The sequence below is a fragment of the Topomyia yanbarensis genome, chromosome 3, assembly GCF_030247195.1.
Source record: "Topomyia yanbarensis strain Yona2022 chromosome 3, ASM3024719v1, whole genome shotgun sequence".
NCBI lineage: Eukaryota > Metazoa > Arthropoda > Insecta > Diptera > Culicidae > Topomyia > Topomyia yanbarensis.
In genome coordinates, this window is record NC_080672.1 from 80775798 (window position 1) to 80791150 (window position 15353).

Below are 15353 nucleotides of genomic sequence, written 5' to 3' on the forward strand. Positions count from 1 at the left end.
AGTACTGTCGAGAGTACTGTCAGGGCCTAACCTCTAACGATTATTTTTTGGTTCAATTTGGATTCGCCAATAAGTAACTCATGGTCCCTCGAATTGTCAAACCCAAGCATGACGTTTTACTGATATCGAAAACACGAGCACTCATTTTTCTGTCGAAGAACCGTATCCAAGGAAAAAGTAAACAAATGTATCTAAGGAAAAAAACAATGTTCACATTGCAAATTTTTAGCCATGGTAAGATGCCCATAATGGCTCAAATATGGGACGGGAACTGCGAAGCAAGGATGTTTTCATGGGCATGCTCATTCAGGTATATGTAGTCAAGCAAAGATGTACATCATTTTTACTTTATTTCTACACTTTCAAAGTGTTGGACACCTGTACTTGGTACATGCAAAAACGTCGGTATGATGGCAGAGCAGTCAGGTGCTATTTTTGAGGCAACATTAAGAGCTGCACTACAAATGAGTTTGTACTGTAAATTTAATACAAAAGCAAACGGTATTCTATCGGCTCGGTGTCCACTGATACTATTACAGGACGTCTCTATATCGCATTGTGCATGATCTCCCGAAGAGTCCAAAGTAAGCTACATATAGGACAAAACATCGCGACGAAATGAATGCAAATTTTCTGGTTATAATTATAGCGTGAACAATATAGCTTTTCATCCGAATAATTCGGTCGTTGTTGTTGTTTCAAATTAGATTTAGAATAAATTCATTGCTGATGCTTTTGGTTTAAATTCAAGTTTAACTTAATTACATTTTCAACACTCATCTGTTAATTGATTTGGACGTATTATATAATAATTGAATAGGGAAAACCACTAGGAGTTAAAATCTTTAGGATTGTAAAGACTTTGAAAGTTTTGGTATTGTTTTTTTATTTCGATTAGTTTACTTCTTTACATTTTCGAAGTTCTTGAAAAATCACGTTACTTCTTTTAGCCTGTGTCCATGGAATCGAAAAGATCACCCTGAATGTTATTAGATTGTACATCGGCGCCATCTCCTTACAAAGCATTACAAATATATAGAAAACAATAGTGATAAAAATCCTCTTTCTACTGCGGTTTTCTTATCAAGGACATGTTAGCCTGTGCATGCTGACGAAGTCGACTAGCAAGTCGATATAAATTGACTTTTACTGTGAGCCATCTTCACAAGCATTGCTTCACAGTTTAAAGGCGGTGTTGGTAAATACGGCGCACAGTCAAAGTCTTTATTTATCCACAACGTAAACCGTATATCCTCACTCGCTGATTAGCTTATGTGGCTCCACCAGCGCTCTAGGTGTATCCTGATCTACCATTTAACCTTGGAGATAATCGCTATGAAATCGTAGAAATCTTCAACCCTAAAATGTGGGAATTCTGCCTACATTATTCGATCCATACATTGTGCCCCATACTAGTAAACCTTATGGAACTCTTCATATTCAATTAGTAAATACTCGAATAATTTCCAACATGATGCGTACGCCGAAACGCTCGGTTTTTAGCCGGCAAATTTTTCGCATTGGAAAGAAAATTTCTTACGTAGATACTATAAGCTCATAGCCTATAAACTATCAGCTAGTTGAACAGGCAATATGAAAAATGCAAAAAAATGTAATTTTAATAACTAACCTTCTGCTCGATGGCAATACGTGTCCATAGCAGTCCGCCAGTCACAGGTTTACAGTGAAGACTGGTACCATTGAGAAGTAGATGGACTATTCATGTTTGGAAATCAGATGGTAAGCGTATATGATCGTTAAAAAGATTTGTAAATGTTCCGGTACATACCATTTGTTGTTGATTTGACACCATTTTCACTGTTTTGACTAATGCGAGTAACTAAGGCAACTACAGTATCTATAGAACTTTTTATGAATTTCCTCGCCTGCGTTGATGATTGTCTGTTCACAGGCGCCATCAAGTGGTGAGTGCGGTCAAATCTGAAGGGACCGGAGTCACTCATTCTATAATTGTAAAATGGGCCACAATTTTTGAAAACTTTGTTTGGACGATTTACGTCTTTATTATTTGACCTTGGTACTGTGTCGACGAATATGGACCAATACATTCATGTGTGATAGTGCTGCATTAATGCATTAATGAAGTTAAATCAGGTGGAAAATCCAATTTCGTATACATATACATGCAAACACACTGCAACCACAGAGAACAGACATCCATGATCGAACAATTTAAAAAACGTACGTAAACATTTGAATTAATATACGATAAACACTAGCGCCGCCACACCAACCTATCCCAACTATCCGTCAAATCTATTCCGGAACCGGTTCGAAATCCTGAATGGATTCAGTATGGAATCTTGCTCAAAGAAAACAACCGATTCCGACTCTATCGGTTGATGCATTTAAGCTGGAAGTCCGAACCGGTTCCGGACTAGTTTGACTGGGTAGAGGAATAACCGCTGTCAATTCTATCGAACTCAGCCACAAAAAAACATGACGAGAGTAGCGCACCTGGTTTTGATATCCCAACTACCTTCGAAACCGTTAAAGATTTTACACAAGTTGAATGCTGAAGATGAACGTCTGTTCTCTGTGCTGCAACTATGTTGGTGTCTTAGACGTCACATAACTCAATTGAACGCCGAATTCTTCTCTCAAACACACCGATCACTCGATAGTCTATTTCCCTTAGCTCCCATGCCTCATGACCGCTCAGCACAACAGGGAGTATCAGCGATTTGTAGAGCATAGTGAGAAGAATGGCAGGTGGAATGAAACGATCAATAGGAGATAGGAGGAGGAATGGGAGTACTTGAACTTGATGAGCCGAATTCCGAACGCTCATTTGAAGCTTGAGTATATTATATTCACGTATGTTTGAGTGTAACAATTATAATTTCCAAATACTACTATTTTTTGGGAAATATGTTGAACTTATGAAGCAAATTACAACGATTCCAACAAACATTTCGTGGTTTCATAAAGATCCAGGGGCGACATTATTGAACCACTTCGAATCGATTTTTTTATACAAACTTGTATACAATAAATCTTTCGTTTCGAGATGCTTTATGTCATTCCAGTTTTTAATGTCACACAAACGAGGGGAATGTCACTTCAGAATAATTGTTATATTCCGTACGATTTTGCATGAATTCGTATTTTTCGGTAATTTTAGAAAATATAACAATTGTCTATCAAATCGAGCATTAAGATTTCTGGCAGCTCATTTACAACCACAGATGCAAAGTCAAACCAAAGGAATTTGGTTTGTTTGCCTCGCTAAATACTTAACCTCAACCGGTTTTTGCACTGTAATTTTTTTGGTTTTCCTCACGAAATAATTCGTCACCGCTTCTTTTTTAACGGGAGTAGAAAGGTCAATTGCTAAAAAATTCAAAAATTTAGCAGATCTCAAACCAATTTTGCTCGAATTTCGACCAATTTGATGTAACTGGCAATCCTGCATGCTCTATTTTCGAACATTTATATATTGCGAATTTTAAACCCAAATAGACTCACAGCAAAATAATTTTGTCACACGAAAATATTCTCACACCGCATCTACCAGAGTTTGGTTGTTGCGGTGGCTAACAAAAACAACATTTAACGCCCTCTCGAGGATTGTGCCAAAGATATTATGTTGCCGGACAGCAGTGAAAACTAGCAAATCTATGAATCTTCTTTATTCGTTGTGAATCAAGGTTGGATTATAAATTCCTGCATGGAGGATACTATTGTGTTAGGATTAAGTTTTAGAGTATAAATACAAATTCTTACTGTTAATGTTTTCGCTGCCGTACAGAGCTGTCTAAATCGTACCCGTACAGTAATCAGTCTGTGTCCTAGCATTTAAGTATAATAGTATTAGAGATTCACGGTAATCAAATAAGCTAGGTTGGACTACTAACCTTAATGACCTGTTCGGTTTCGAAGTCTATTTAAATTGTAATTTAAATGTGCTCCTAATGGTATTGTTCGCACAGTCTTCGATCCGTACTGTTTCTCCGTATAAATTGTATCCGTACTGTTTCCTACCCGCACTAACTCTGTCCGTACCGTAGCTTTAATTCCTGTTAGGTTCAATTTTAGGTATTTATAAACATCTAATATAATTAAACTTACCACAGTACAGTTAGGGTAGATTTAGTTAGAAATGGGAACAATTATTTACCTTGAGAATTGGGTTAATTTATAACAATTGTGAAAATGTGTTCTAGCTTACGCTACTTTTTACCGAATGACTTGACTTTTTTTCTTTCTTCCTATCTGACTGTCTTGTCCGTGACCGATATTCGTGCCAATCCCTCGAGAAGGCGAAGGGCGCGGTTTGTTGATGTTGATTTGCTGTATGGGCGCCGAGGGGCTCGCTGAACTGTATGGCGCTATTAACACTCCCCCCGGAATGCGGTTAGGGTCTTCCTGAAGAGCATTCTTCTCAACGCCTACGTCCAGGACAGCGAGTTTAACGGCAGGTCTCTCGTAGATTCCGTTGGCTGTCTGCACCGTCGCCCATCTCACTTGTCCATCTGCACCAGGTTTGACACAGATAACTCGACCCTTCGGCCAGCAGTTCCGCCGTAGGTTTGGGTCCACGATGACGACGACGTCGCCCACTGCAATGGGTTTTACTGGTGTGAGCCACTTCGGTTTCCGAGTTAGTGTTGGAAGATAGTCTCTAACCCACAGCTTCCAGAATCGGTTAGCCATGGTCTGCGAACGTTGCCAGCTGTTTCGTAGAGCTGCAGAGCTGTCGTCGAACGGCACCCACGGTTGTAGGCCATTTTGACTACCCAGCAGAAAGTGGTTGGGCGTCAGCACTGGAGATTCGTCATCCTCCAGCGGGACGCTAGTGAGTGGCCGCGAGTTGAGAACGTTCTCAACTTCCACCAACGCGTTCTGGAGCACCTCGTGAGTTGGCGTAGCATTCGATTGCAGCACAGTTAGGTTCCGTTTCACGGACTGAACCAGACGCTCCCATGCTCCCCCCATGTGAGGAGAGGCTGGCGGATTGAAAGTCCATTCCGTTCGAGCCGTAGTGAACTCCCGCATCAGCCGGTCGTCGTCGAGTTCCTGTAGCGCTAGCTGTAGCTCCTTACTGGCGCCCTGGAAGTTTGTGCCACGGTCGCTGTAGATCACTGCCGGAACTCCCCTTCTAGCAAAGATGTTGCGTATAGCCATCATACAGGAATCTGTCGTCAGTGTGTGAGCGAGTTCTAAGTGTACGGCGCGAATGGTAAGACATGTTGCCAGTACCCCCCAACGTTTCTCTGTGCGTCGTCCGACGGATACTGTCATTGGGCCAAAATAGTCTATCCCCATGTACGTAAATGGTCGAGCAAAGGCAGCCAGGCGAGCGAGTGGTAGATCGGCCATCGCAGGTGGTTGCGGGGCAGCCTGGTTATTTTTACACTGTTGGCACTCCTTCCGGATCGCACGGTACGTTGCCTTCAGACGTGGACTGCGGAATCGCTGGCGAAGCTCGTTGATGATCGTCTCATGGTTCTGGTGGTTAAACTGCTTGTGTGCATTGGACACGATAAGCCTAGTGATGTGGTGATTCCGTGGAAGAATAACCGGATTAGCGGCGTCGTAATCTGTGAATTTACATTCTTGGGTTCGGCCGCGGGCCCTTAGAACGCCGTTCTTGTCAAGAAAGGCGCACATCTTGCTTAGCGAACTGTTGTTTTTTATAAACTTGCGTTGCTGGGTGGTTGATAAGGGTTCATTCAGGACTGCTATCTCATCGGGATACGCACTGCGCTGTGCAAGACGAAACAGGTAATTTTCCGCTTTTCTTAGCTCGTCACGAGTCAGAGGGCCACTCTGCCTTGGTTTTTTCATCTTAGCTTGCCTCAGGTTGTCCACGAAACGGGTCACATAAGCCATTCGGCGCAGTAGAGAAGACCATTCCGAGAAATCATATGGCTGAACCACTGGGTCCAACGGCATGGTATGAAGCAGAAGATGAGGCCGCAACTCCTCTTTAGTCGATCCAAATGAGTGCGGGGAAACAGGCCATGCTTCCTTCGGTTGCCAGAGAAAATTGGGACCGCAAAACCATCGACTAGAGGCAGTCATATCTGGAGCTCGTGTCCATTTGGTTCCCTCGTCTGCCACGTTCAGCTTCGTTGGCACCCACTCCCATTCGTTGACGTTCGTCGTTTCCAGGATCTCGCTAACACGGAAGGCCACGAATTGGCTATACCGACGGTGATCCGAGTTGAGCCAGCAGAGGACATCTCTGGAGTCAGTCCAGAAGAAACGTTGATTGATTTTGACGGATAGCGATTTGGCAATGGTTCCCGCTAATCTCACGCCTATCACAGCGGCTTGCAGTTCGGACTTCGGAATGGAGAGAAACTTTAACGGCGCGACTCTCGTCTTTGCTCCGGCCAGTCTGCATTCGATGGTTTCTCCTTCCTGAAAACGCAAATACACTGCAGCTGCGAAACCGTTCTCGCTTGCGTCGACGAACGTGTGCAGTTGTGCCACCGTTCCGTCCATCGCGGATGTGAGTGTTCGGTAGCATCGAGGTATTTCGATAGACGATACCTGCGGCAACACTGTCAGCCATGCCAACCACTTTTGAAGCAACGACTCATCGATGGGGTCATCCCAGCCGATTGAAGTTCTCCAGATTTCTTGCAGCAAGGATTTTAGTTGCATTAGGAAGTGTGCTATGAGTCCTAAGAGATCGAATATCATCATTAATGTACGAAGCACTTCGCGTTTTGTCGGTCGTCGCTGCCCACTGATCAGTAGCTGCTCGTACCGCGGTGACATTTTATATGTGAAGCAGTCTGTTGAGGTGTTCCACCACATTTCGAGAACCCGTTCTGACACGTGTTTGTCGCCGATACTGAGGCTTTTCTCATCGGAGCCTGTTTCGCTCATAGCTGCCACAACTCTGGGTGAGTTGGAGATCCAGTTCCGCATTTCGAAGCCTGCTGACCTGTGCACTGTCTGTACTTCTCGAACCACTTGTATTGTTTCCTCCTCAGATTCCACACTCAGAAGCATATCGTCAACGTAGTGTTGCTTTACGATTGCGTGAACTGCTTCTGGGTGTTCTTGTTCGAATCTCTTTGCATTGTAATTTTTTACGTATTGTGCCGTACTCGGCGAGCAGCATGCGCCGAACGTCATTACCTGCACTACGTAGACGCTAGGGTCGATATCTGTCTCGCAGGCCTTCCAGAAGAAGCGTTGGCAATGTTGGTCGTCCTCCCGCATCCTTACTTGGTGGTACATCTCACGGATGTCGCCGCATACCGCTGTCCGAAACTCCCGGAACTGGATCAGAACAGATAGAAGAGATGTCAGTTGGTCTGGGCCTTTTAACAGAACTGAGTTGAGTGAAACTCCAAAGGCGGTGGCAGCTGCATCCCATACGAGTCTCGTTTTGCCCGGCTTGTTCGGATTGACGATTGGAAATATCGGAAGGTACCAAACTCGTGGGCGGTTTACTTCCAGCTCTTCCGCGGACAACTTGCGAATGTAGCCTTTGTTGATATGATCCTGGATTTTCGCGTTCAATTCGCCCGCCAGAAGTGGATCCTTCTTCATGCGGTTATCTAGGCATCGCCATCTTCGCAGTGCCATCGCTGCACTATCCGGAAGTCGGACCGAATCGTACTTCCATAGAAGCCCGGATTCAAAACGGCTGTCTACGGTCCGAGTGAGTGATTCCAGCATTGACTGTGCTCGTTGGTCCTCGTGTGACAGAAGTAGTTTACTTTGCTTAGAGATGCCCAAGCTCTCGAGGGCAAAATAACCTTTGACGAGTTCGTGAAGATCTTCACCGGTCTCTCTGTTGCACTGGCAAATCTGTAGCGCATGATAGTTTACGTAGTGCCCTGCATTCTTCTCTCCCACACAACTGCCGAAAACAATCCAGCCGAGACGTGTTTTGATTGCAATCGGCTCATTTAACTGTCCTTCGCGACTTTTCATTGCATATCCGAGACTGGCATTATCCAGACCGATTAGGATTCGCGGATTGGCCTCGTTATACGACTCAATCGGTAGTCCCATGATGTGCTGGTATCTCTGCTTCAACTCCGCGGTAAGAAGAGTCTGTGGTCGGATCTGCAAGTTTCCAATCGTTCGCACACTGGATAGGTCATACCTTTTGATCGGGTTCGTTACGCTGGAGATTTGAAGACTAACGTTTTGTGATTTGTTTTCGATCTTGGTGGTTTCGCCTGTCCACTTCAGGCACAGTGGATTCTTTGGTCCCTTCAACCCGAGCTCGTCTGCTAAACTCTGTTCTAGAAGCGTGAGTTCTGAGCCGTCGTCCAGGAATTCGTAGGTTCGAATTGCCTTCGATGGACCGTATAAAGTGACCGGAACTACTCTGAACAAGATCTCCGACTGCACTTGGTGCACGTTGCAGCTTTTCTCGTAAACGGCGGCTGCTGTAGGAGATTCACCAGATCGAGGGTTTTCGTAACCGTGAAGCAGAGGATGGTGCAGATATGTACAGCCGTTCGTTCCGCATGGTTTTTCTTGTTTACATGACCCGTTGTGCTTACGCAGGCATTTGCGACAAAGTTGTAAGTTCTTACTGTCGCCCACTTCGAATCGTAGCTTAAGGCCACGAACTGTTTGCATTTGGCCAGCATTGTACAATCCCCCTTGCACGCCACGCACTTCTTGATGTCAACGATGATTGGTTTCTGTGGAGAGTTGGCTGTTTTCGAATCCTTAGAGTCTATTTCCGAGTGAACATTCAAGAAACCATCCCGCTTAGTACCGCGAAACCGTTGATCGCTGAATACGGTATCTACGACCGCACTTGCATCCTCTGCTGTCTCGTACAGCCACGTACTGAAATCCAATAGGTTCGGAGTGGGGTTGTTCCTTGAGAACCTGGCCCAGCTCAGCTTCAACGTTGGTGGCAACCTCCCTACTAACTCGTATCGCAGCGATGCATTGTAGACGAAGTCACTAACCTCACACGCTTGAATGGTAGCGACCAAATTCTCAACTGTCAGCGCGAAGTTCACCACTGTCTCCAACTTCTCTATGCTCGGTGACGGCAATGATCGTATCTTCTTGATAACCGCCTGCACGATTGCTTCCGGGCGTCCATAGAGCATCTTGAGAGTTGAAAGGACTCCCGCAACGTTCGATGGGTGGAGCAGGCGACATCTTACTGCTTCCAATGCTCTTCCTTTCAAGCACTTACGCAACCGTAACATATTTTCCTCATTGGAGAATCCGCACATCTGAGTCGACGAGTTAAACATCGAGAAGAACAGCGGCCAATCTTCCGGATTACCACTGAAGTCCGGCAAATCCTTCGAAACTGCCTGGCGTGCGGCGATTTGACTTCGATTCAACACACAAGCCGTGTCGTCACTGAGCCCATGCGCTGGGAGGGATGGTCGTCCAACGGGGGTGGAACGCTGACCTGGTACAAACGCATTCGCTTCGACCCATGATCCAGCCTCCGGTGCGAGAGCGACTGATTGTCGCATATGGGAGCTGCCGAAGATTGGCCGAGTCTCTTGTTGGCCGGAAACACGTTGTGGGGGTCGTCGGAGTTGGATATTAACTTGAGTCGCACGCTGCTGATCTGGAACTGGAGCATGGTGCTCTATAGACGCAGTCGAGTTCCTCGGTGGACGTTTCTCTAGTTCCTCGGCTTCAGATCCGCAGTCAACCTTCTCGCCGTATCCATCCGTGTCGTCTATCCACTTCTTCACCTTCGACATTGATACTGATTGGGGTTCACTAACAATCGACGAGCAGTCGCTACCGCCCTCTAACAGAATCTTGTACTTGAGTTCTAAATATCGTCGTTCCAACTCCTTTTCCTCCTCTAACCATTGTAGTTCCAAAGCTTGTCTCCGTTTGGCCTGACTTCCGATGCTGCTTGCCTTGCTCTTTGACCGTACAGTGGATGTGGTACTGCTTACGTTGGGGGTATGCAGAGGGGAAGGGGTTAGATCCTTTGCGTGTTCGCAGTTCATGCAGATCCAGCTCACGTCAGCAATCCCTTCTGACACTTCTACACACGAGAAATGATACCACTCATTGCAACCGTCACACTGAACCATTCGACTATTATCACGCTCATCACACACTTGACAATGACCGACCCGATTCTTTCGTACGCGGCGGAACGGATTACGTTTGACTACGTTCGTTTTATTTTTCTCGGCGGTATCCTTTTCCTTAGGATTTGCTCCCGGCCGGTTGGATTCATTGGTAACTTTATCATTTACCTGTTCGCTAGGGGGAGGATGGACAAACACTTTAATCGCCGAATCCTTAGCGTTCGTTTCGTCCTTCTGCAGCTCAGTCGTAGTCGCTTGGACGTTGTGACCGTCAACTGCCGCGTCACCACCTGGGGTGACCTTATCGACCGTCTTCTTGCTGGATCCGGATTTGGCTTTCCTGGATGACATCCTTCCTCCGTGAAGCAATTCTCGTAACAGAATTTATAAGATGTTGCCGGACAGCAGTGAAAACTAGCAAATCTATGAATCTTCTTTATTCGTTGTGAATCAAGGTTGGATTATAAATTCCTGCATGGAGGATACTATTGTGTTAGGATTAAGTTTTAGAGTATAAATACAAATTCTTACTGTTAATGTTTTCGCTGCCGTACAGAGCTGTCTAAATCGTACCCGTACAGTAATCAGTCTGTGTCCTAGCATTTAAGTATAATAGTATTAGAGATTCACGGTAATCAAATAAGCTAGGTTGGACTACTAACCTTAATGACCTGTTCGGTTTCGAAGTCTATTTAAATTGTAATTTAAATGTGCTCCTAATGGTATTGTTCGCACAGTCTTCGATCCGTACTGTTTCTCCGTATAAATTGTATCCGTACTGTTTCCTACCCGCACTAACTCTGTCCGTACCGTAGCTTTAATTCCTGTTAGGTTCAATTTTAGGTATTTATAAACATCTAATATAATTAAACTTACCACAGTACAGTTAGGGTAGATTTAGTTAGAAATGGGAACAATTATTTACCTTGAGAATTGGGTTAATTTATAACAATTGTGAAAATGTGTTCTAGCTTCCGCTACTTTTTACCGAATGACGACTTTTTTTCTTTCTTCCTATCTGACTGTCTTGTCCGTGACCGATATTCGTGCCAATCCCTCGAGAAGGCGAAGGGCGCGGTTTGTTGATGTTAATTTGCTGTATGGGCGCCGAGGGGCTCGCTGAACTGTATGGCGCTATTAACAGATATTAAGTTTGTTTATTTGCTGTTTCCCGTGCAGTTTAACATGAGAATATATATTTTGCTGCTTTCAAAATGTGCACGAAAGAAGCAATAATTCTGGTAACAAAATTTATGTTTTTGTTTTGATTTGTTGCTGCAGTTATGCAACTGACAATGTTCTGTTTTGATTTCATCGAGTACTGAAACTGTCAAAACGTGAACTTCGAGCAAATCATTATTATTTCCTGACACATTTCAAACTATCCTCAGCCATTCCAAACCATTATCAAGTATTGCTGGAAATTAGAATTCATTCCGAACTAACCAATACCAATCTTTATCAATCGAATCTAAATTTTAAATTATAAGTGCATTTCATCAACAAATTATCGAGTTGTCGTACCCTTGGCCAAAAAAAATTGAAAAATCGATTATTTTGCCAGATTTAAATTCAAATGTTGAGCCACCCTAGCCTTTGCCGGTGAAGCTAAAACTGCTCGCATATACTTTCCATTGGGTGCTGTCAGTGGTCTGTCAAAGTCGGAACAAAGCATTAGAATTTTGTGCGCGTCCTGTTGTGACTGCAGCTGGGTTTTTGGTTGGTGAAACCGCATTTTCGTTCGAAAGTAAATCTTTTTAGTGTTTAAAAGCTTGACGAAGTTGTGAAATTGTGAGTGCGTTCCAACACTCTCCTCCATATCCGGTTCGTTGATACGAGATGGCAAAGGATTACCTGGAATATTCCTCCATCAGCTCGGAGGTTCGGGGTGCAATGGTATGTACCGGCGCTGGCAATAGTATGGTTCCTAGTGTTATACATGTTTTTACTTGAATTTTTAGTGCCCCGGGAAGTTGAAGATGACCGACTCGGCCATCGTGTTCAAAAATGATAAAACCGGCAAGGTGGAACAAATTAACTCTGCCGATATCGATTTGCTAAACTATCAGCGGTGCGTGGGAAGCTTCGGCTTACGAGTGTTCATGAAGAATGGCTCGTTGCATAGGTAATTTTGGTTGTGTGAGATTTACTCAGTCTCTAAATGATTTTTGCCACATTCCAGATTCCTGGGATTTACAGGGGACGAACAGAAGATTGCTGAATTCGCCAAGAAAAATTATAAGTTGGATATGCTTGAGAAGGAACTATCGACGCGTGGTTGGAACTGGGGAACAGTGCACTTTAAAGGTAGCGTTCTTTCGTTCGATGTGGAAGGAAAAACAAGCTTTGAAATTCCGTTGAATCATGTTTCCCAGTGTAATTCCGGAAAGAACGAAGTTACAGTCGAATTTCACCGAAACGATGAAGCACCGGTGAATTTGATGGAAATGCGGTTCCACATTCCAACAGCGGAATCGGCTGAAATTGACCCTGTCGAAGCATTCCAGGAGCAGGTGATGAGACAGGCTTCCGTCATTTCTGCGTCGGGTGACGCAATTGCTATATTCCGAGAGATACATTGCCTGACGCCGCGCGGTCGCTACGACATTAAAGTATTCCAGAGCTTTTTCCAGCTGCACGGTAAGACGTACGATTTTAAGATTCCGACGTCGTCGGTGCTGCGGTTGTTCCTGCTGCCGCATAAGGACAACCGGCAAATGTTTTTCGTCATTTCGTTGGATCCGCCGATAAAGCAGGGTCAAACTCGTTACCACTTTCTGGTGACGCTGTTCCAGATGGACGAGGAAACAAACATCGAATTACCCTTCACCGAGGAGGAATTGAAGGAAAAGTATGAGGATAAACTTACTAAAGAGCTCGCTGGACCGGTGTACGAAGTACTCGGAAAGATTATGAAAGTCATCATAAACCGAAAGCTGACCGGACCGGGAACTTTTATCGGGTGAGCTTTGCTTTATTTGAATCCCAATCCCTAACGACTTAAGTCGGGCTAATTTAATTTATATTTTGCCTCGTTTTCAGTCATTCGGGAACTCCTGCAATTGGATGTTCTTTCAAGGCAGCTGCAGGTTATCTCTACCCACTGGAACGAGGATTCATCTACGTCCACAAACCACCGGTTCACATTCGTTTCGAGGAAATCACGTCGGTGAACTTTGCTCGCAGTGGTGGCTCCACTCGAAGTTTTGATTTTGAAATCGAGCTAAAAACAGGCAACATCTACACATTCAGCAGTATCGAGAAGGAAGAGTACGGGAAACTGTTCGATTTTATCTCGTCCAAGAAATTGCACGTGAAGAACACTGGAAAGGATGGCAAAAGCAACTACAAGGAGGACTTTGCCGATTCGGATAATGAGGCTGAGCCGGATGCCTATCTGGCGAGGGTTAAGGCCGAAGCAAAGGAGCGAGATGATGACGATGACGATGATGATTCGGAAGAATCGACCGATGAGGACTTCAACCCGAACCAGGCAGAATCGGATGTGGCAGACGAGTTTGATTCAAATGTGGAATCTACCTCTGATGATGACTCGGATGATGCTGGTAGCGGTGGTGGTTCGGATGATAGCACTAAGAAAAAGAAAAAGGAGCACAAGAAGGAAAAGAAAGAGAAGAAAGAAAAGAAGGCGCGCAAGGAACGTAAGGAAAGGAAACCCAAGAAGGCGAAATCAGATGGACCGAAGCGACCGGCTACGGCCTTTATGATGTGGTTGAACGCAAGTCGGGAGAAGATAAAGAAGGACAATCCGGGAATCTCCGTCACCGAAATTGCCAAAAAGGGTGGTGAGATGTGGAAGGATTTGAAGGACAAGCATGAATGGGAACAGAAAGCAGCCAAGGCAAAGGAAGAGTATGCAGAAGCATTGAAAGCCTACAAGGAAGCAGGAGGCGGTGGTGGCGGCGGAGCAAGCGAAGATGATGGTGGAAAAGCGACCAAGAAACGCAAGAAGGAAGCAAGTTCCCCCAAGAAACCTGCTTCGGCTACGGCAATGAAGGGAAGCGGCTTCAAGAGTAAGGAGTACATCTCCGGCGATGATTCCAGTAGCAGCGGTGACGATGACAATAAGGACACTAAGAAAGCGAAAAAATCTGAATCAGGGTCGGATGTGGACAAATCAGACACTAAAGATGATAAGAAAAAGGGTGGTAAGAAAGACGATAAGAAGAAGGAAGTGAAGAAGGTATGTTATCAAGTGTAACTGCGCTCGAAATGCTTTATTTGATTATTTTTGTTCAACAGAAATCTGAAAAATCTGAGTCGGAACCTGAATCAGAGGCGTCGGCAAGTGAATCCGCCGAAGAAGAGGAGGAAGCGGATGAAGCAGGCAGCGACTAAAGTAAACTATCGGGAGCGGAAAATGGATTCTCTTTGACCTAAATATTCTCACGTTTGCACAGTTTCGTCGGAGCAGTGTGGATTAACAGGAGCTACAAACTAATTAGTATCGGAGAACATATTTGTTTTATTATTACCTTTAAGGTTACGAAGAAAACAGACTAATTTGTACAAAACTGACATTTTCTGATCTGTGTTAGCCTTCGAAAGCATCACTATATGGAATTTGTTGGGTGCAGCCTTTGTGTTTTCTGGGTACCATTCAAAAATTAGCCTAGATTGACACCCCTCCTACCATGTAACAAATTGTCGTGTCCAGGGGCAAAGTAAGCTATCAAAATCAATCTGTACTGCCGGAAGGTTTTGAAAATTCATTATCCGGCAATGTTTGATTTTGTGCTTGTATATTGTGTCGATGGTACGTTCATCCCTGATCCCCGAAATCAAACAACGTAACCAGAGTGTGTCATATCGCACTGTGATGAAAGACCAACAAAGGTTTGTTCGGATGCGTGCTGATAGATCGACCCATGACCTTCGATTGGCAGGTAGCCTTACTCATTAGTCATTTGAACACTCAAGTTATACTTTACACTACGCGTCAACTCAAAAAGAAAGTGAAGAACCGAATCAATAACCGTCTAAGAAATCATTTGTTGATTGGAAATAAGGTTTTGTTCCGGAAAGTTTTAGCACGGCCGAAATGTCAGAACTTCACGTGAAATGATTTTTTCATTGGTAAATTTCGAGATTTATGAAGCGTTTTCTATGGTGCTCCGTTGAGTATCCTTTTAACTATTTTTATTTTAATTTTCCAGGCACACAATGTTCTACAGAAATATAAAGTAAGTAGGTTGATTGTGCCCTATTCATCCCACTTATTCATCCCACTTATTTAAACACATTAGTTAAAGCAGTGTCTGCTATCTCTATTTAATTTAAGTGTGGCTGTACTCGGCT

At 44.3% G+C, this 15353-nt stretch overlaps 2 protein-coding genes and 1 long non-coding RNA gene across 4 annotated transcripts; 1 reads left to right on the plus strand and 2 right to left on the minus strand.

The window, feature by feature from the left end:
* Positions 1-942: 942 nt before the first annotated feature.
* LOC131687481 (uncharacterized) lies at positions 943-1979 on the minus strand. Its single transcript, XR_009305206.1, has 3 exons — positions 1790-1979; positions 1631-1716; positions 943-1359 (listed from the first exon to the last, which is right to left on the minus strand). It is a non-coding gene; the product is annotated as an uncharacterized LOC131687481 (long non-coding RNA).
* Positions 1980-3515: 1536 nt separating this feature from the next.
* On the minus strand, positions 3516-5016 carry LOC131693010 (uncharacterized). Of its 2 annotated transcripts, none has more exons than XM_058980453.1 (2): positions 4093-5016; positions 3516-4040 (listed from the first exon to the last, which is right to left on the minus strand). In XM_058980453.1, exon 1 carries the CDS (start codon positions 4957-4959, stop codon positions 4201-4203), a length of 759 nt encoding a protein of 252 aa, XP_058836436.1. In that variant the 5' UTR covers positions 4960-5016; the 3' UTR covers positions 3516-4040; positions 4093-4200. The 2 variants fall into 2 exon arrangements, with proteins under 2 accessions (XP_058836436.1, XP_058836435.1); XM_058980452.1 differs by having other exon boundaries at positions 3516-3687; positions 3748-5016.
* Positions 5017-11693: 6677 nt separating this feature from the next.
* Positions 11694-14569, plus strand: LOC131690527 (FACT complex subunit Ssrp1-like). Its single transcript, XM_058976391.1, has 5 exons — positions 11694-11930; positions 11996-12159; positions 12217-12996; positions 13077-14238; positions 14298-14569. The coding sequence occupies exons 1-5, from the start codon at positions 11874-11876 to the stop codon at positions 14391-14393; spliced, it is 2259 nt and encodes a 752-aa protein (XP_058832374.1). The 5' UTR covers positions 11694-11873; the 3' UTR covers positions 14394-14569.
* Positions 14570-15353: the final 784 nt, after the last annotated feature.